Source organism: Aotus nancymaae, unplaced genomic scaffold (genome assembly GCF_030222135.1).
Source record: "Aotus nancymaae isolate 86718 unplaced genomic scaffold, 86718_ANA_hifiasm-v0.15.2.pri h1tg000014l, whole genome shotgun sequence".
NCBI classification, from domain to species: domain Eukaryota; kingdom Metazoa; phylum Chordata; class Mammalia; order Primates; family Aotidae; genus Aotus; species Aotus nancymaae.
Genome location: NW_026988425.1, coordinates 51,087,263 through 51,107,655, shown reverse-complemented (window position 1 = coordinate 51,107,655; position 20,393 = coordinate 51,087,263). Strand labels below are relative to the sequence as shown.

At 40.5% G+C, this 20,393-nt stretch overlaps 1 protein-coding gene across 2 annotated transcripts in view; it reads left to right on the top strand.

The window, feature by feature from the left end:
• The first annotated feature begins 8,911 nt into the window (after window positions 1–8,911).
• Window positions 8,912–20,393, top strand: part of MIER3 (MIER family member 3) — a 33,880-nt gene continuing 22,398 nt past the window's right edge. For both annotated transcript variants that reach the window (XM_021670200.2, XM_021670199.2), the window contains exons 1-3: window positions 8,912–8,941; window positions 10,381–10,405; window positions 14,004–14,149. In XM_021670200.2, coding sequence (XP_021525875.1) covers window positions 8,933–8,941; window positions 10,381–10,405; window positions 14,004–14,149 — 180 coding nt within the window. In that variant the 5' untranslated portion in view covers window positions 8,912–8,932. The remainder of the gene's footprint in view (window positions 8,942–10,380; window positions 10,406–14,003; window positions 14,150–20,393) is intronic.

Genomic DNA, 20,393 nt, shown 5'->3' with positions numbered 1-20,393 from the left:
CATCGGAGGCAGAGGAGGGAGAAGGGAAGAGAGTAAGTCAGAAGAGGTGAGCAGCAGGGCTTACTGGCTGCTGGAGCCAGAGAACTGGTGTCCGTGGCTAGGCTTCCTGTTACGTGTATCACATGGGCAGGCCTAAACCTACATAAGGCCAAGGAGAGAAATAATTCCTAAAGTGGATGACTGCTTCTGTGTAATACCCTACCTTCCTAAGGATGCATTAGGAAGCACTGCCTATCTGCATCATCTATACCTTGGGCTATTTCTCTCCAAGAAAGTGACTGCTGTTGAACTAGATCCTGATGCATTCATTCAACAAACATTGGCCAGCACTGTGCTGGGTCAGGCGTATGCAAGGAAGGACTGCGGTAGCTCTCTCCACTTACCATCTTTCAAGCACTGTATAACTCCGATTATTTTCCTAAATGTATTGTTGTTAAAGTTGATCTGATACACATTTTTAAAATCCAGTTTCACAGTTTATTCCAAAAGTTAGAATCTTCAGCACATTGTCCACAAATGAGACTGCTTAGTTTCATTCATAATCAAGATTTCACTTAAATGTTATCTTTTTGTTTTATAATGGTTCCTGTTTTGCTCATTAGCATCTTGATATGAAGAAGAGTCTGGGCTTTAAATGTAAGCAGACTTGGGCCAAATTCAGCCCTAACATTTTTAAACTGGGTAAGTTTTAATTTCTCTGAGTCTTAGTTTCCTTATCTGTAAAATGGAGAGAATAACATTCACCTTGCAAGGTAGTTTGGAGACAGGAAATAATATGCATTTAATAGGTACTCAATAAATGCTTATAACATGGAATTATATTGTATTTACATTTAGTTTGTGCAAATTTAATGAAGAACAATGAAGAAAAAATGACTCAAATGGCATACTTTTTGCTATTCCTGAAATAGTTCATAACAATAATTTTTTTTAAATGAAACTTTAAAAAATGCCTTAGGAAAGTGCCACGTTGAAAGTGAATGTACAGCCTCCCAAAAAGTCCAATACAGCCAATTTTCCTTCAGTATTGGGTGTTTCTTTAGTTGAACACCAGATGATGAAGTTGGCTTGTATTTACAGACCATGCTGTACCAAAAAAAAAATGTGTATCTTTAAACACCAGAGTTACACTCAACGCAGCAAGATGTTCACACTAGGAGAAGCCAAACAAGAGTACAGAAGATTCACGTCTCCCATCTCGAGTTAAACCTGGAGCATATTCTCTGAATGGAATGGAGAACAGAGGCACTGGCATCCCCTAAGTTTTGCATTCTTTCTCCCAGATAATTTAAACAGCCATAAAATAAGTCTAGTTCTGCTAATAGTTGCCTTAGAGGTGCTAATAATCTTTCACTGAGAGAACTCCCTGTTTATCTTCGCCCTTTATATCCCAACTCAAACCCAGTAAACTGCATTGGTTGCCCCCAGTTTCTTTGTGCTAAATTCTTAAATTGTCAAGTGAAGCTTTTTCCAAATTCTCTCTAGCTTCCATTCTAATACAGTACAGCACAGAATTATGAAGTAATTGTCAGTTTTTATGGTTGTTTGGCTCAGCTTTTTGGTCCATTTTAGAGAAGTGAGTCTTTTTTTTTTTTTTTTTTTACCATGAGAGTTAATGAGATATAAGAAGAAATCCTTAAAGAAGCTGTTTTGAAATACATATTGAAATCAAGGAAATATAGTAAGGTTTTAGGCGATATTTAATATATGTTAAATCTTCCTGTCTTTTTTTTTTTTTTTTTTTGAGACGGAGTTTCGCTCTTGTTACCCAGGCTGGAGTGCAATGGCGCGATCTCGACTCACCGCAACCTCCGCCTCCTGGGTTCAAGCAATTCTCCTGCCTCAGCCTCCCGAGTAGCTGGGATTACAGGCACGCACCACCGTGCCCAGCTAATTTTTGTATTTTTTAGTAGAGACGGAGTTTCACCATGTTGACCAGGATGGTCTCGATCTCTTGACCTCGTGATCCACCCGCCTCGGCCTCCCAAAGTGCTGGGATTATAGGCGTGAGCCACTGCGCCCAGCCCCTTCCTGTCTTATATATATTTTAGTCAAAGGTTAAGCATGGTGTGAGGAATGGGGTATTTTGGTTCTTGTTGGGATGTTCCAACATCAGATATAGTATATTGCATTATGAAGCTAGTGAAAAGGATAGCATTTTTCATTTAATGACTTACTCTTGGCCTTGGTCAAATAATGCATTGCTCTTGAAGGAGAGTTTGGAAAGAACAAAGTAAAGAACCCAGCATTGGTAAGAAATACTAAACACTATTAAAATTTAAGCAAGTATTTTCAACTAGTCTTCACGCTCATCCATAGGTCATAGTTTTGAAATGTTTTCGGAGACTTTCACATTCCATGAACATTGGATAGAAGCCACAGATAAATATCCTTATATGATTTCATCTTATAAAATTAATATTTTCCACATCTTATAAAAAATAAAATGATAGGCCAACTCCTGGACTGATTATCTTTAGCAGCAGCATATTCCTTTTACTATAATCAAATACATGTATATAAGAAAAGTTTGAATATAAATAAAATTAATGAAGTATTTCTGAATTTTTACTCATAATTCTCTTGTATTCCCAAAGCAAATATCAGATGTTCAGCAATACTAGATTCACAAGCAAGTGCAAAATGTACACATGTTGTCTTAGTCTGCATAGGCTTCTGTAAAAAAATACCACAGACTGAGTGGCTTAAACAAAAGACATTTATTTTCTCATAGTTCCAGAGACGAGAAGTCCATGATCAAGGTCTGGGAGAGTCAGTTTCTGGTGAGGGTTCTTTTCCTGACTTGCAGATGGTTGCCTTCTCACTATGTCCTCACACAGATTTTCCTTGATGCATGTATGCAGAGAAAGAGAGAGAGAGAGAGGGAGAACAAGCACCTATGAGAGAGCAAGCTCTGTGGTGTCCTTTTCTTATAAAGACACTAATCCTATTGCATCAGGGTCTCACCCTTTTCCTGCTCTGCTCTGGCCCCTGGCATCCTGGAAAGCCCATCCAAACTTCAGAGATGATGGCAGGTGTTATTTGCACTACTCCAGAAGCAGTGGGCAAGGTCAGAGAACATCTGGGAAAGGCAAGTTCAAGGTGCTGAAGGCTTGCACAGTCAAGCCCTAAAAGCACCAGCTACCACTTGGGAGAGGGCTGAAAGCCAGAAAACAAACACGACCCAAGAAGCAGGGACCAAGAAAGTGGCCAAAGTTTGAAGATAATGAGAGCAGCAAAGTCCAAGAAGGTAGCGTGGAGATCGTAATTACTTCCTTAGAGGCCCCATCTCCAAATATAGCCATACTGCGAGTTAGGGCTTCTTCATATGAATTTGGGGAGAACATAAATATTCAGTCCACAACAGTCATTTACCAAAGGAATATTGTGTCTTATATTCTTTGCAATATACATAACATTACTTGTAGCTACATGTTATATTGTATTATAATAAGCTAAGTGATGAACTGTGTATTGATTACTCTTTTTATAACTTATAAAATAAAAAAATTAATTCCATTAGATCTTACATCCTTTTAATCTTGAATTGCATGCTTTTAGTAATCTATCTTATAATATATGTTTTGTAATTTCTCAGTGGTTTCAAATATGCTTCAAAATAAGATTATGCTTCTTAGAACTGAAAAATGAAATCAGACTTTTCAAGTCAGACTTGGCAGTTTGGTTTGACAAAGGGGACAGGATTTGCTCTTTGGGTTATGTGGCAGACATTTTCCACAAGTGAAAGATTTAGGTCTCCAGTCCAAGGTTTTGACGAAAATGTATTTAAAATGTGTGATAAAATATAAACATTTTATTTAACAAAACTATATTGGTAAAAGAGTCTTAAAATTAAGACTACTCCCATTTTCCTTCCCCTTTCTGAGCCTGTTGAGTTAAACAGTTGTCTCTATGTGAAACAGTACAATTAATAGTCATTTGATAAGTCTTGGCAAAGGCTTTTTTGGTAATCTTAATCAAAATTGAAGTGAATTATAGTGATGAACCATGAGAGCTTTGTAAAAAATCCTTTTGTGAGTCAGGTAGCTTTTAACTCTTAGCTTTCAACAAAGTCGATGGAACACATTTAAAACATCAGTGTATAGTTCATTAAAAATAATGTTTGATAGAAGATCATAACATGATATATTAATAAGGAGATCACCAAATTAAGTGATGGTTTAGTAATAAAACCTTTCCATTCCTACCTACTTGTGTATGAATTGGTTTCTCAAACCTTACTTCTATAAAAATAAAGACTAACAATAAAATTGATGTTAAACTCTCATTCTAGCATTAAGTAATAATCATCCATGGGTACATGAATTAATTTTTTTAAAGATCCTATTCACATTTTCAGTAGATTGATTTCCAATACAATTTTTGTTCAAAAAGCTTTACTCAAAACTTGTAATGCACGTATATTGTTTTGATCAAATGTAAATTAGTAGTAATTGTACTGATAATCTAGAGGAATCATTTCTCTTTACTATCAATTTACAAGGATATTTTTGTTGCAGATAAAGGTTGTAGAGTATCAACAAAAGACCTCTAAGCATAAAGTATATTACATTTCTATGCAGAAAGTAGAAAGGGAATACAAGTTCAAGAAAAGGAAATCATGTAAAATTTCATATCATTAAAGAAACGTGTATTTTTTTAAAAAAGAATAATGAAATATCAAATTGTTATGGTATTTAGATTCTATCGCATACATTTTAAGTGTTATATAATGGCTTTATTTTTAAATGGCCATTATTTCAAAAGATAAGTATATCCTTTGTGGCCATTTAAATTTATAATGAAAAAATTAGAAGTCAATTAGAATACATGAGCAAGGATACAGTTATTACAAATTCTTTTGAGGATATTCCTGAAATTTGAAGCCATTGAACTGGAAGTTCTAATTGGGTATGCTTGTACAGGTATGTCAGCCTGATGCATCCATCTTGTTGTAAGAATGGCCCTGACTCATGGGCTGGATAAATGTTCATGTCTATGGACCAAGTTCCCTTCTTAGCAATGAACTGAGGTCTCTTTTGAACTGTGAGAACTCTCTTTTTTAAAGTTACCATGCAGATCATCTTTCTTTTGTTAATCTTTGTTTAGGCAAAACTTATTATGATCAATTAGCTTTCTCAGAGAGTGGCCATTCATTCCAACAAAAAATATTTAATTGAATATCACACAGGAGAAGTGGATACATTTAGAAAAATGCAAGTAGTTTGGCCTGATGCTGGGTCTAACTGTTAGCATTACAGTCTTATACTATGCTGAGAAGTAATACTAAGATGATGTTCTAGATCAGAGTTTGCAAACTGAAAGCTCCCAGGTTAACCATGATTTACTTAACATGATTTATTTGATCTAAACTGCATTTAAATTTTTAAAAAATTAGTTGACAAAATTCTAAAACCAGGAGATTTCACATAAAAATCCAGTTTTCCAGCTGTTCTTGGAAAACTGAAACTGGAAACATTGAACCAGTCAGCTGAAACTAAATAGTGGCTGCCCTGTTTAAGTAGGACTTATGTCTCCAAATTTGCTATTACCCCTGCTTTTGTCTACATTAGCCTGCCTCACTCACTCATTATGCCTGCCTGACTACTATGGGCATTTGAGATTAAGACATTAAACTCTGGATAGTTTATTATTTTCCCGTGGGTTAGATGGAATCTGCAGAAGCCTAAATATCTATGTTGCATTACTGTGGCCCCATTAACTACTTTCAGTAGGTCACACATTCATATTGTGCTCTCAACTTTCATAGATAGATACTAAAAGAAACAATGTTGTAAAAGCTGATATTGCATTTGGGGACCTGATGGAGGCTGTTTCCCTCACATTACTGTATCTATATAGGCAGATATTTCTTTTAAAGTGTTCTGAAAAAGTTTGTTTCCCTCTAAGAATTTGTATATTTCTCCTACATTTGTATGCTTCTCCAATGAGAAGCAAGCAACTGACTACTTTTACCTTTTTTGCTTTGGCTGCCAGAAAGCTCTACATTTATGGTTTAACTATTGTATTGTGTTACACCTCATAACCAGCATATCATGTTCTTACTTTTTCTTTGGTGTTAACCTTCTAGTCTAGTTAGTTTCATTGGTCCTCATTGTTTTTTATATTTATACTTTCTTATTTTATTGTATGATTTACTGGAAGCCTCTCAAATTACATGCTTATAGATTAACTTTCTTGATTTATTTCCTTTCCAAAGATGGTTGGAGGATCTATGATATTTTGGTTCTCCTTAGGAGGTTACTATGGTTTCAATTTTTAGTTTTCCTTGCTCATGTATCCATTTACCACCTATAGAAATTATTTAGATTGCAAGCTTTTGGGGGACAAGGACATTTCTATTGTGGTCCCACAGTGCCCAGCATCTAGCACTTTCTATATAATGCCCTCTATTGCATAGTGACAGGATAATAATAAAAGTAAAAAATAATAGTATTTTAATTTCAATTCCTTGGGACAAAAGGATTTTTAATCTGTACTGACTCCTGAAAGTCTTGTCAATCTGAAAGAATGAGACCTCCATCTGCATATAGCAGACTTTACACACTTTATCATAAAAGAATGTGTTATGTAAGGTTGGGTGGTAAATTTTCTCTAGTGATCAGGTGTGGGAAAGTAAAGTAACTCTGCTTCCTTTAACTGCTAATTAATTTAGCTTCATTTATCTTTGTCTTAATCCTTATTTAATACCACGGACTCAGACTCCCTACACTATGTACTATAATGGGGAGCACATAAGCATCGAAAGTACAAATGCCTATACAAAATCTTTACAATTGAACATAGAGAGTCTGCAGAAATGCTACTAGATTCATGCAAGTGAATAAATCTGTATATTTCAGTTATGGCAAAACATATAATCTAAGACTACATTTATAGTTTGGATTAGCCAAGTTTGCTGGGAAGAAAATGTTTTTCCCAGTGTAATGTACGAGGCAGGTTGTTTGAGACACTTTCTTCACATGGCTCAGACTGTGGTCCAGCAGCTCAGGGCAGTGTTTCATGGTTCTGTCCACGGGGCGTGCTTGCTCACTGCCTCATTTCTAAAGTTAATCACTTGTGCTTAATTTCAAGCCATTTTTTTCACTTTGAAAACTCTGAACGCCTCATTGAGGACGGTGCCAAGGTCTGGTTTCAAAGTTCAGCTGTTTTTGAGTTATTTGACTGGACAAAAGGTCAAAAGATATCTTCCACAGCAGGGAAAGTGTAATTTTCCATGTCTTTGTGATGTTTTGAAATAGTTGGAGTGATTTTTCCCTAAAATTTCCATGAACAAATAACTTTTACCTGTGGCGTAAGCTTGATTTTGAGATGCCTTGGCAAAAAATTTGAAAATAACCCTCTCCCTACCTCCAGTCTCCAGCCTCATCCTGCACTCCAGAAATGAGGGAATTGGAGGGACCCCAGGTTAAAATCAAGACCTTTCATGTTTGAATTAAAAGTATGGAGTATGGAAAGTTTTAGCTTCTAAAAACTCGTCTTTATCATGTTTTAGGCAAAAGCTGGGAGAAGAGCTCTGGTGTCTGAGATCACTCTCTCCAAATTCCTACAGGGTCCTGCCATAATTTCTGATTGTGTTTGCATCTCACTTATTCATGGACCTTACAGCCAATCTTCTTTTCCATAGATAGGATTGGCTTCCCACTTCAGGACAATGTGTCCTTCAAATTTGCCAGGGCAAATCCATACCTTACTTTAACTTCTTGCAGGATCTAACTCCCCAATCAGTTGTTAGTGTATATTTTTGTGTACTTGGCTCAAAGTCGTTCAGTATGGATGTGGACCTTCCGGAGAGTAATCTCCCTCAACGAAGAGCAAATGGTCATAAGGCACATGCAGAAGCAGGTATTCCTGTTCAGCCTTATGCTCCGTCTTTCATCCATCCACTTGCACAGGGGTCTAGTTTCCTTTTATGATCCTACCCAAACGGTTGGCCTTTTTGAAGGCGTGAGGGAAGTGGGGGGTAGAATTTTTGAGACTCAGTTTAGGCCTTTTGATATGCTCTTCCTGTCCTTTAACAGATATATCAAGTATCTCTGGGTCATCCCCTAAGACGCATTGGTGATGAACAATTCCTGGAACTGGTCTAATTCTGTTCATAACTGCACAGTTTATATTTTTGAGCATCTTCTTGAACTGTGCAAGTATGTTCAGCATCATTTCTCTGCCCTGTCAATCTTTTGTCTTTTCTTCTGTGCTGTCAATACCCTGTTTGGCCAATGTCTACTTCTATTGTCCACTCCGTGAGCCAGTGTACACCGGTCTCCATCTCCCGTTCCTGCAGGTCTCTTAGTGGAAACGGCAAAGTGCCTGACTGTTGTCCTCTCATTCTGGACGGACCCTGCCATCCACCACCTTCTTCTTCCATTTCCCAGGGCTTCCTCCCATCCCTGTGTATTTCATCCGTCGCCGCCTCCTCTTAGGGAAGTTGAGTCTGTTGAGTTCCCTGCACATTGCCTGTCAGTCCAAGTCTCCCGCTCGCCTCCCGCACGCCCTCCTGCGCCGCGGCGTCTGCGGGTCGGTCCCCAGGCGCGCCCACTGGCTCTCGGGCCTCGACTGGCTGGACGCGGGTCTGTCCCTCGCCCGTGCGTCCGTCCGTCCGTTCCCCACTTGCCTCCAATTCGGCAAGAACTTTACTCCAGCCAGGAGGAGAAGGACGGTGCGCGCGGGCGCGGGCCGGGCCGGCTGCTGCGGGCCCTGGGGTGGCGAGGGGCGCCGGGCGGGGTGGGCGTGCGAGCGGGCCGGGGGCGTCGCGGGCCGCCCTGCCCTATAAGGGGCCGTGCCGCCTCCGCCGCCGGGCGGGTGCCGGGCGGACCGCGGCGGCGGCGGCGGCGGCGGCGACTGCGATTGGCTCAGGCGCCCCATCCGGGGACTGGGCTCGGCGCTGCTCGTTCGCCCTAAAGGTACCAATATGGCGGAGGTGAGCAGGGAAACCGGGCAGGAGCGGCCGGGCTGGAGCGGGCGGCCGGCGGCTCCCTGCGGCCTCCGAGCCAGCCTGGGGGATCCCGGGCTCTTTTCGCGGCCCCATGAGGGGCGGCGTGGCGACGCGGGGGTCGCAGGGCGGCGACGGGCCGCGGCGGGGCCGGCCGGGGGGCGGGAGCGGGCGCGGGAGCGGTCTCCCTCCGGGACTAGGCCGCGGCAGCTTCGGCCCCGGCCGGGCCGGACGACGGAGCCGGACGGAGGTGGCGGCCGGCGGCAGCGAGCCCTGCCCCAGGGACGGGGCAGTGTCGTGTCCCCGGCCACTGACGCGGGCCGCCGGCGCCTCCGCGCCTCCTCCCGGGGCCCGGGTGGGTGGAAACCGGCCGAGCCCCCCCTCTGCGGCCGAATCGCAAAGAGGGGCGCGGGCTGCGCCACTGCCCCGCGGGAGTCGTGCGCTGTGCCCCCGGCCCACTGGGCCCGGGCTGCGGCGCGAAGGAGCCGCACGCTTCACTTTGCTGGGGGCGCGGAGAAGAGCGGGATGCGCGGCCACCGGGCTTCGCAGAAGAGCAGGACTCCCCGCCCCGCCACCCGGGAGGTGCGGGAGCCCCTAGGGTGAAAGAGCAGACTGAGACCCTCGATGCCCTCTCCACGAGAGCGGCTCTATAGCCCCACTTTTCTCTGGGCTGGAGGATGAAGGCTGGGCGAGTGAAGCTGCCCCGGCCATGTCCCCCGGGACTGGTGAGCTGGGGGGAGGGGGCTGTGTGGCAGGAGCCCCTGGGCTGGAACTCGCTGGGGTGAGGGGCGCGCTGGCGGTCCAGGGAGGGACCGAACACTCTGGAAGGAGCCAGCATCCCTGGAACTGAGAGGGGCTGCATGTCTGGACTCGGGAGAGAGGATGGGGGGCTCGCGGTTTGGTTTGGGGGCGAGTGTCCGATTCGAGCCGGCCTACACTCCAGGGCAAGAGATCGGCCTCGGAATTGGGGCTCCTGGGCCCCAGGGGCGGGCCAGGTGCTCAGAGGGCGAGTTCCTTCCAGGAGAGGGTGTTACGTTTCGAGTTGTTTGGGGCCTCGGAGAGCCAAGTGAGATTTGGGGGACTCCGGAGATGCCAGGGATGGGAGACTGATGGTGCGAACCGACTTCTGTGGGTTTTGCTTCTCCGCTTTGTAACTTGCCGAGCTACAAGAAGCGGCTTGGAGTTGTCTCTCAGACTCCGGGCTTCGACCTGGGTCTGTGAGTTTGTACACTGGGGACTCAGGAGGAAGGCGAGGCAGCCAAGAGGGGGCCCGAAAGGGGCCGGGAGCGATTGGAGCGAAGCTGCGTCTTGCACTTTTGGCAGCTGCGGAGGAGCGCTCGACTCCGCCTCCTCTGCGCCCTGTTGCCGGCGCTGCCTCTTTTCCCGGCTGCGCGATCTAACCTCACGTTTTCTTCTCTCTTTCCTAGGCTTCTTTTGGAAGTTCGAGCCCAGGTTTGTCCGATTTCTTTACCTCTTCGGTGGTTCCCGGTGGGTAATGTGGGCTCAAAGATCCATTGCTAAAGGATTCCCCACAGAAGTGTATCCTGCAGGTTTTTCTTGAATGATAATTTTAAGTTTCAATGTGCGTTTAGTAAAGTTTGGGGAAGGAACAGTTATACTGGGTTCTTTGTTGTTTTCTTTTGCATGTAGGAAAAGTAACTTACAAAGCTGCTAAGACATGTGTTCTTTTAAGTTATATGGCTTTAATTCTTAAGTATCTTTTTTCCTCCGAGCCTGAAACAATCCCAAATTAACTTGACACCAGTTAGATTTTAATTTCATTTTTTTCCAGAGATTGCGTCTTTAATTTGTCAGAACTTTGGGACTACCTTGGTTATTAACCATAACTCCTTATCTCCTCTTTGTTTCTTTTTCATAATTAAATGTCCAAGAATTGTGTTAAAATTGGAAGTTGAGAGGTAAAGCTACCTTAATAAAAAGAAAAGACAGAACTTCCAAGTTTGTCACAGAAAAGTGGTGATTTCAATTTCTGAGCTGAGACAATCTTAGGTCGTCTAGTAGTGTTTCTTAACTTTCTTGAGGTCGGAAACGCCTGTCAGAATCTGATGAAAGCAAGGGATATGCCCCAGAACTCTGTTCATATGCCTAGTTACACAAAATCTGGGGTTTGTAACATGCCTGAAGCAGGTCCACGGTAAGACCATTCCTCATGTGCTCATCATGGAAGGATATCTTTGTTTCTGTTTCTCATCTCCTTTCTAGTTCACCTCTTTGCTCTCTTCCCTCTCATGGTCTGCAGGAAAAGCACCTCTGTACTAGTCCAACTCCATTATTTTACAGTTGAGGAGACTTTTAAATAACTTTAGTTAGTGGCGGAGCACAGATGAGCTCCCAGATATTCCATTACATCTTGTTTCCATAGAGTGAACAGCCTGTTTCCTTACAGTATTACTTTTTGTATCTACTTGACCTTCAGAGTCTCACTTGACTGTCATTTAAGGTATTATAACACTAAGTAGAAGAAATTTGCAGCTATTTTGAAAATAGTTGTTTACATCTTTACATTTAAAATTTATTCTAAAAATTTTTGTTAATTTTGAGATGAACTTTTTTTGTTATAAGTGATTTTAGGAAAAGAATATTTATATACATGATGCCAAACAGCTGGACGATAATGGAATTTTTCCGTTTGGCATCACTGACTTCTTTTAAGAAGTTGCAATCTAAATAAAAAGACAAAAGACTGTATAACCGGTTTTTAATCAGTTAGCCAGGTTTTTTTTTTTTTTTTTTTTTTTTTTTTTTTTGAGACGGGGTCAAGCTGGAGTGTAATGGTGTGATCTTGGCTCACTGCAATTTTCGGCTCCTGGGCTCAAGCCATTCTCCTGCCTCAGCCTCCCAGGTAGCTGGGACCATAGGCATGTGACACCAGGTCTGGCGATTTTTTTTTGTATTTTTAGTAGACATGGGGTTTCACCATGCTGGCCAGACTGGTCTCAAACTCCTGACCTCAAGTGATCTGCCCGCCTTGGCCTCCCAAATTGCTGGGATTAATTAGCCAGTTTTTTAAAAAGAGAATTTTAGAGTTGGAAGGGGCTCTTGAGGTCCTTTCAGTCGTCGCCATGTATTTTGCAAATGGAAGACAGGAGCTAGACCTAGAAAGTTTGAATGAGTTGCTTGAGGTCCCAAAAAGCCAAGGACAGAGCTGGATGTAGACCATCAGGTCCTTTGATTTCTGGCTTTATCAAATACCTTCCATGTTAAAGGGGAAGCCTGTTGTGCCAAGTGATAGAGGAGTAACGGAAGAACCCAGAGTTCTGCTACCAAAGAGGCGGAAAAGTCAGCATCTATTTCATTTCTGCCACTTTGGCATACCATGGAGGTTTCCAGGAATTCCTCAAAAAAAGAAAATTTGTGATGGTAGATATTCTTTTTTTTGTTTGTTTTTTGAGCTAATTAATAAATACTCATATTTCTTTTTTTTTGTTTGTTTTTTGAGATGGAGTCTCGCTCGGTGGCCCGGCTGGAGTGCAATGGTGTGATCTCAGCTCACTGCAGCCTCCACCTCCTGGGTCCAAGCAATTCTCCTGCCTCAGCTTCCCGAGTAGCTGGGATTACAGATGCCCACCACCATGCTCGGCTAAGTTTTTTGTATTTTTAATAGAGGTGGTGTTTCATCATGTTGGCCAGGCTGGTCTCGAACTCCTGACCTCAGGTGATCCCTCCGCCTCAGCCTCCCAAAGTGCTGGGATTATAGGCGTGAGCCACTGTGCCTGGCCCCATATGTCTTTTTAAATTAAATTAACATATAAATCAGGTTTTTAAATGAGCAGATATTTTTCAACATTAAAGGAGATAACAATATAAACATGCCAAAAAATTGTCTCATAGAAATTGTATTTTTAGAACTAATGATTAGAGTTTTCTGAACTCAGAATCAAAAATAATGAATTATATCTGTGATTTTTCCATAGCGAAAAATCTTTGGCCTAGTTCAGTGTTTTGGAATGATCTCACACTGTCCTGAAATGTTTGAAATTTTAAAATATTCAGTAACTTGACTAAGAACAGATTAAAATTTTTATGTTGAGTGTGATTCCATCCACTTCTTTTTTCCCCCAGCCTCAGTATCTGATACTTTCCTCCCCTACTCTCAGGGTTATTGGTCTAATTGAATTGGATAGTAGAGTAAAACAAGTGAAGAAAACCCTGTTTTTTTATAAATTTGATTTCATTTCTTTGGAATTATGGATTTTAGTCATTTCTTTTGGTTTTTGAAGTTTCCTGTTGACTTCATATTTGCTATTAAAAGATATTATAGTTTTATAAACAGGTATGAATTATCCAAAACAACTTGCAATGGTTAGATCTTCCAAAACCTTCAGATGTGATTTTCTGTATTCCCTACATGTAATCCTAAGAACTTTATTAGTAATCCAAAGTAAAGCAAAGTCTTACAGTTTAATGCTTGTCTGATTAATGCTAGAGAACTTGAAGTACTATTAGAGACATGTAAAGTGATAAACAGTGTTTTTAAAAGCTGAATGGCTATATAGCTGCTTCACAGAAACTTGTATTTGTTTTATAAAACAGATTTTGTTGTGTTTTCTGTCTTTATTTGAGGGTTAGTATTTGAGTAGAGTTTATATTATCCTGAAGTATTAGTCTTAGTGTATAGCGGATTCTTGTGAAATCTTCCATTTGCGGAAATTTAATCCTTCTGACTTTTTGCTGTTGCTTTTAGACAGATGTGTTAAATGAACTGATAAGCAAGTTTGACTCCTTTTTCTATTAGAATGTTTCTTTAAGACCATGCTGCTTAAATCACTTTGCTGTTATTATAAGAGGTTTTCTTGTGGCCTAGACCCCTTATAGAAGTATTTGTGAATAACTTTGCCTTGTTATTTTGCTGATTTGGATACATTTTCAGAATCATAGGGTCTTAGTATATAACCTATAAAGTAGTAAATTCATTTAGTAACCCCCTCATATAAACATTAAAAGGGACTGGCAGAAGAACACAAATTTTTATTTTCTTCTGTTAATAGTCTTGTAAATGCGTAAAGTGATTCAGTTTGTTTTATTCCAGTTGGGTCTTTGTCTTCTGAGGATCATGATTTTGACCCCACTGCTGAGATGTTGGTCCATGACTATGATGATGAAAGAACTCTTGAAGAAGAGGAAATGATGGATGAGGGTAAAAACTTCAGTTCTGAAATTGAAGACTTAGAAAAGGTATAAGATTTATTTTAATATCTAGTACAAACTTGTAAAGATTTGAAATTCTGTTGTAATTTTTAAAATAATCTACCTGAACTAAAAATAGGATCATAATCTTTTTGAAAAAAAATTTTATTTGGGGGGGATAGCCTAATAAGTATGTTTTCATTTAACTTTTCAAAATTATTTTATATCTGTTCACCTAATTTTTAAGCTTATATCAGAACAGTGAAGTAGGTACATGTAGGCATTTTACAGATGAGAAAATTGAGGTACAGAAAACTATAGGCCCTAAACTTAGTTCTGAATCCTAGTCTAGCCCTCTTTACATTATATCATACTATTCTACTAAGGGTCAAACTTGAGCTTAGCTAAGTACTGTAGTAGATACAGAGAGAAGTCTTTTCCTTTGAATAACTTATACTCTAGTGGAATATTTTAAGAAGATTGAAAAAAGTTTACTATATTTTCAAATATAAATTGGTAATATCCTATCCTCTAGCCCTTTAAAAGTCATCTTTTTAAAAGATTGGCAAGAATGAGTGTAGTTTACAATTTTTCAAGCCTCAAGTCAATATAAATTCAAATGAACTGTATTTTAAACATGCGTTTATACCAGGACTGTATGTAGAGAGGTCTCTATAGGGGTTACTTTGAAAAACTATAGGATTTTTGCTTTCTTAACCATATTTGAAAATTTCTAATCAGCCCAGAATAACAAAGGCTTTCAGAAATGATGCTTATCCTCTGAGTTTCTTAAAACTCTTTTTCTTGAAAAGGGCAAGCACATTCTTATATATATCAACTCCTCTACTTAGTAGCTTTGTGAGGCAGGAGTGGAGTATTATTTCATTTCTTTCTTCACATAATACACAGGGAAACAAAATAGTGACTTAACTGCCCACTTGCTCTGATCTGTGGTTCTTATCTGTAGTAAAGTACAACTGTGTACATGTGGTCTCTGTTCTCTTTATTGATGTTTAGTGAAACGTGAAAATGAATAAAACGGTAGAGACAGATATAAAGAGTAAAGGTCAAGTTTTTAGAAGAAATTTTAAATTACGTTTTGATTATTTCTATATAACTTGAAATAGTGTATTCTATTAATTTTTTATTAGTGAAATAGTGATTTAGGTATTGGTGCATGTTAACAGTCTTAGGGGATTGATGTTAATGTTTATTTTCAAGAATTATGCATTTTTATGCCCATAGTAAATAAACTCACTTGTGTATTGACTATAAATATGACCCATATTTTGGTGTTTACAAATGTTTTAGTACATCATATGGAAAATAAGGTAAGTGCTAAAGCAGTTTTCTTATAGTAGCTCTTTGAGTATAGAATATGTGGCTTGATTTTAGTTACTAAACATACTAAAATAGGGTTTATGTAATATCTTTATGTATTTTAATGTATTCGTATTACTGCCTTCTGAGAGCTTTTAATAGTCCTAGATTTATAGGTAGAACTTTTTTTTTTTTGAGACGGAGACTCACTCCATCGCTCAGGCTGGAGTGCAGTGGTGCAGTCTTGGCACACTGCAGCCTCCCGGGTTCAAGTGATTCTCCTGCTTCAGCCTCCTGAGTAGCTAGGATTACAGACATCTGCCACCATGCCCGGCTACTTTTTGTATTTCTAGTAGAGACAGGGTTTTGCCATGTTGGCCAGACTGATCTCAAACTCCCGACCTCAGGTGATCCACACACCTCGACCTCCCAAACTGCTAGAATTATAGCATGAGCCACCGTGCCCAGGCAGTAGAACTTTTTAAAAAGTTCTTATTTCTGCTTTTATTAATATATAATTACCCCTTGATGTTGACTGTGGGAAAATTTCAAAAATTGAGAAAAGCACAAATGAGAAAGTAAAAAATCACTTTTTCTGTCATTTAGACTTTAATGTAGGTTCTTCCTTTTTTGTTTTTTTTAAAAAAAAGCATTTAGACTGGGGGCTGTGGCTCACATCTATAATCTCAACACTTCGGAAGGCTAAAGTGGGATGATCGCGGAGCTCAGGAGTCTGAAACCAGCCTGGACCACATAGTGAGACCCTGTTTCTACCAGAAAAATTTAAAAATTAGCTGGGCATGGTGGTGCATGCCTGTAGCCCCTGCTACTTGGGAGGCTGAGGTGGGAGATCACTTGATCATCCCAGGAGTTCTTGGTTACAGTAAGCTATTGTGCCACTATACTCCAGAGTATGTGACAGACTGAGACCCTGTCTGAAAAAAATAAATGATCACCAGACATTTAAACAAATATATGTATATTGTTTTGCAGCCTGTGCTTTAAGGTATCAGGCATTAGTTATTAACATAGAAATGCATCTCACTTAGACAGTCTCATTGGATCCATCCAGCAATGCCATCAGTTGTGTCAGATGAGTATTGGCATTATTTTTCTAGGCTCAGAGGTCTTGTTGATTGTAGGATGTACTGTTGATTTCTGAACAGTATAGGTAGTGGGGGGAGGAACATTTCTATATGAAGTTTGTGCTTTAGTATCAGGATACGTCCCGATTCTGATATGTGAGGGAGTGCATCATAGGATCAAGGAAATGATGGTATATGAGGAAATGGAGGTGAGAGGGATTAGGTGATTTGTCCAAGATAATGGTTAGCAATTATTAGTGGGTCTTCTGCCCTAAATCTGGTATTCTCCTGATATAAATCCCTAGACTTATAGAACAGTTCATTTTTAAGTGTGACTAGACTCAACTGTAACCCTTAAAATGTAAATAGGTTCAACAAAATACCCAAGAAAAGGGAGAAAAAAATCCTTATATGTGGGATAAGGTGCTGGGTCACACTTCTAAGCTGATTTAGCTACCACAGATCCTTACAGACTTTGAGACTTACTAATTCAATTTTGAAAAACTTGTTTTTAGACTTTAAAGGTCTTAAGTACTTTATTAGTAGGCTCTCATAGAAAGTTCATTTGTGAAGTGCTTCAGAGACTAGATTCACCTTTTCCAATTTTGCTTTAAAAGTTTTGGTACAGATGATTTGTGTTTTAGCATCAGCCCACTGGCTACCAGTGTCATCCCTTGAACTTATTGATGAGGTTTGTACGAAGGTGATCATTCTCCCTCAACAGATGGTCATGCCTGTGTCTTTATAGAAAAGTAGGGATTTTCATGAGTGAATGCTGGGAACCTCCTGTCCTTCTCACACATACAAACTTTTATATTTTTTCCCTCTGTCCTGAAGTATCTGCAATATCCCAGGCTAACCTCAAGATTCTATCCCTCCTGCCCTCAATTCTTCTACCTTTTTTGAAATTTATTTTAAATTTCCATATAAGAATCCTACTCATGCAGATCCCGCATTTGGAAGAAATTCTCTTTTGATCTTGTGTTGCCCTCAGTCACTCTCTTTTTGTAGCCAAGTCTCAAGTCATATATGTACTTTCTTCCCTCTCATTTAATCTTTAGCTTGGCATTTTCCACCATGCTATAGGGCCACCAATAATTACATTTTTAGAGATCATCTAGCTCTGTCACCCAGGCTAGAGTACAGTGGCATGATCATAGCTCACTGCAGCCTTGACCTCCTGGGCTTAAGCAGTTTTCCTGCCTCAGCCTCCCAAAGCCCAGGGATTACAGGTGCATACCACCACCCTGGCTAATTAAAAAAAAAAATTTATACAGAAGGGGTCTTGTTATGACCAGGCTGGTCTCTAGCTCCTCAGCTCAAGTGATTTTCCTGCCTTGGCCTCCCAAAGTGCTGGGATTCCAGGCGGGAGCCTCTGCGCCTGGCCCAGGTCACCAGTAATTCCTGATTGCCAGATACAAAGATTTCTTGTCTTCTTTTACTTCATTTCTTTTTGGAATTGGACCCACATGATCATTCCTGATTCTCTGTACATGTTTCTGCCTTAATTTATGTAATCCTACTTTTTCCTGGTTCTATCGTCTGACTTCTCCCTCTGTCTTAAGAGCTTTTCTTTCTTTTCTTTCCTTGCCCACATTTTAATTAACATTCTCCAGGGTTTTGGTTATTGTCTTCTCACTCTGTGTGCCTTTTCTGGGTGATCTCACTCAAACCCACTGCTTCAATTTTCACCTTAAACTCACTATTATCATTCCACCCTCAAGTTTATCTTGTGTTTCTGTATCATAGTAGTGCTACAGTTACCTAACTTCTCAGGCCAGAAATCTGGCAATCCATTATGTTGCTTTCATTCCTTCTATCAAGTAAATCAAGAAATGGATCTTTCCTTAAATTTCACTTAAATAATCTCCCTCCTTAGTTCAGGCTCTCATTGTACTTCCCTTAGAACATCGTTTCCAAAATACAAGTCATGTTTAAGAATTTACGAGCATACCCATTGCCCATAGTGTAATATATCTGAAAGTTCTTCTGATAAGCATAGATCCCCTCCTCTTTTCTGTCTCCCCCCTCTCCGTGGGTGAGCTCATCAACTTCTGTGGCTTTAAATATCATCGAGATGCTAATGAATGCCAAATTTATATCTTTAGCCCAGCCTGGTTCTCTGAGCTCCAGGCTCCTGGCCAACCTGACTTTTCTACTTGGATGTTTCATAGTCCTCTTAAACTTAACTGTGTCCTTTGCAGAACTCTTTGTTTTTGTTTTTACCTTCAAAAACCTTTTATTTCTTTAGTATTCTCTATCTTGGCAGAAATTACCACTATCTAGGCAATTGCTCAGATAGAAAACTGAGGATTCCTCCTTCCCTTTTCCTCCCACGTCCAGTGACCCATTTGGTTCTACCTCAGAATATGTCTCTTCTCTTCACTTCTCTCCTCTTATATATCACTACCCTCACCTAGCACAAGGCTTCTTAAGTGGTCTCCCTGCTTCTTTTGTATCTCCCTGTATCTTCTTTTGTATCTCCCTGCTTCTTTTGTATCTCTTTTTTCTCAACTTGCAGGTGTTCAGTATTTTAAGAAGAAATAATGCCATGATACTTCCTTTTTATGAGTCTCCAATGGCTCCTCATTGCCCTGGGAGTGAAGTCCAAGTTCCTTTCCCTGGTCCTGAGGTTCTTTGTGATCTATCCCTGCCTCTGTTTCCATTCTCTTGAGCCATTCTTCATTCCACTCACCAAACTTTGGCCACTTGGCTTAGTGGGGAACCACTTACAGGTCTCACATGTGTTGGTTTTTTTTTTTGCCTGAAATACTCTTCACGGGACTGGCCTTCTGACTTCAGGCCTCCACTGAAGATTGCTGACTGTCTTTTCCTGCTACCCTCTGAAAGTGGGTTACCAATGTTACTCTGTATCTCAGGGCTCTACATTCATCAAAATTGGCAGTCCTATATTTGTGTATTGTCAAAAGCTTTGCCATCTTTCAAGATTTAGCTCAGTCTTCACCCTCTGTGCATACCTCTGTACCCCATACCAATATTCTTGGGGTATAGGCCTGCCCCTCTCTATACTCACAATTGAATATTGAAGCCATCATATTCTATTATAAGGGTTAACTCATCAGTTTCTCCCACTAAGACTGAATTCCTTGTGAGCAGGGATTCTTCAGTAAATTTCATTTTTATGGCCATAGCCAGTAGCCTTCACTCAAGTACTTAGAACTGAGTAAATGATGGGAAGGTGGACCATCAGTGCATAAGAGGTGAAAATTGCTATCTCCCCATTCAGACTCAGGGAGAGAGTCTGAAACTCTGAGTTTCTAGAGAAATACTATTGACAGGTTGTTGGCAAAGGCTGCAACCTAGGCATCTCTTACATTAGAACCAATGTGAGCCAAAGGGAATAGGCTGCACGGATTCTGCAAGGAGCAAGATAGGACTGTAGAGAGACTGAATCTGATTCTTGTCACCTTCAAGGGATTCTTTGGTTTGGAAGAAGAATAATTCATGGAAGTTTCCCATGGTATAGGTGAACTTCACCCTGTTTTGACCATCCAACTCAATTTATGCTGACTCCATGCTCCCAAAGGAGTTTTTGGTTGATTTAAATCCCAAACTAAAAAGATTTTCATGATCATTTGTGGTCATTAGAAAGACATATGTCTACTACTGCAAATTTATAAATTAGCATTCTATCATATACCTGATTGTAAGTTCATTTAGCATGAATCTGTTTTGGTTAGGCACAGTGAATTATGTAAGTTCCATACCTGCAAAGGTGAAGGCCTAACTTTTGCATCCCCTATGGGCCCTGTGGGCAGCCAGCTGGCCCTCTAAGGAATCATCACTGGCTCCTCTCAGGTCACTTTGTGATTAACTGTGGGCACGTTTTGCAAACTCTGCTTTAGCATTTTCATGCTGTTTGCTTT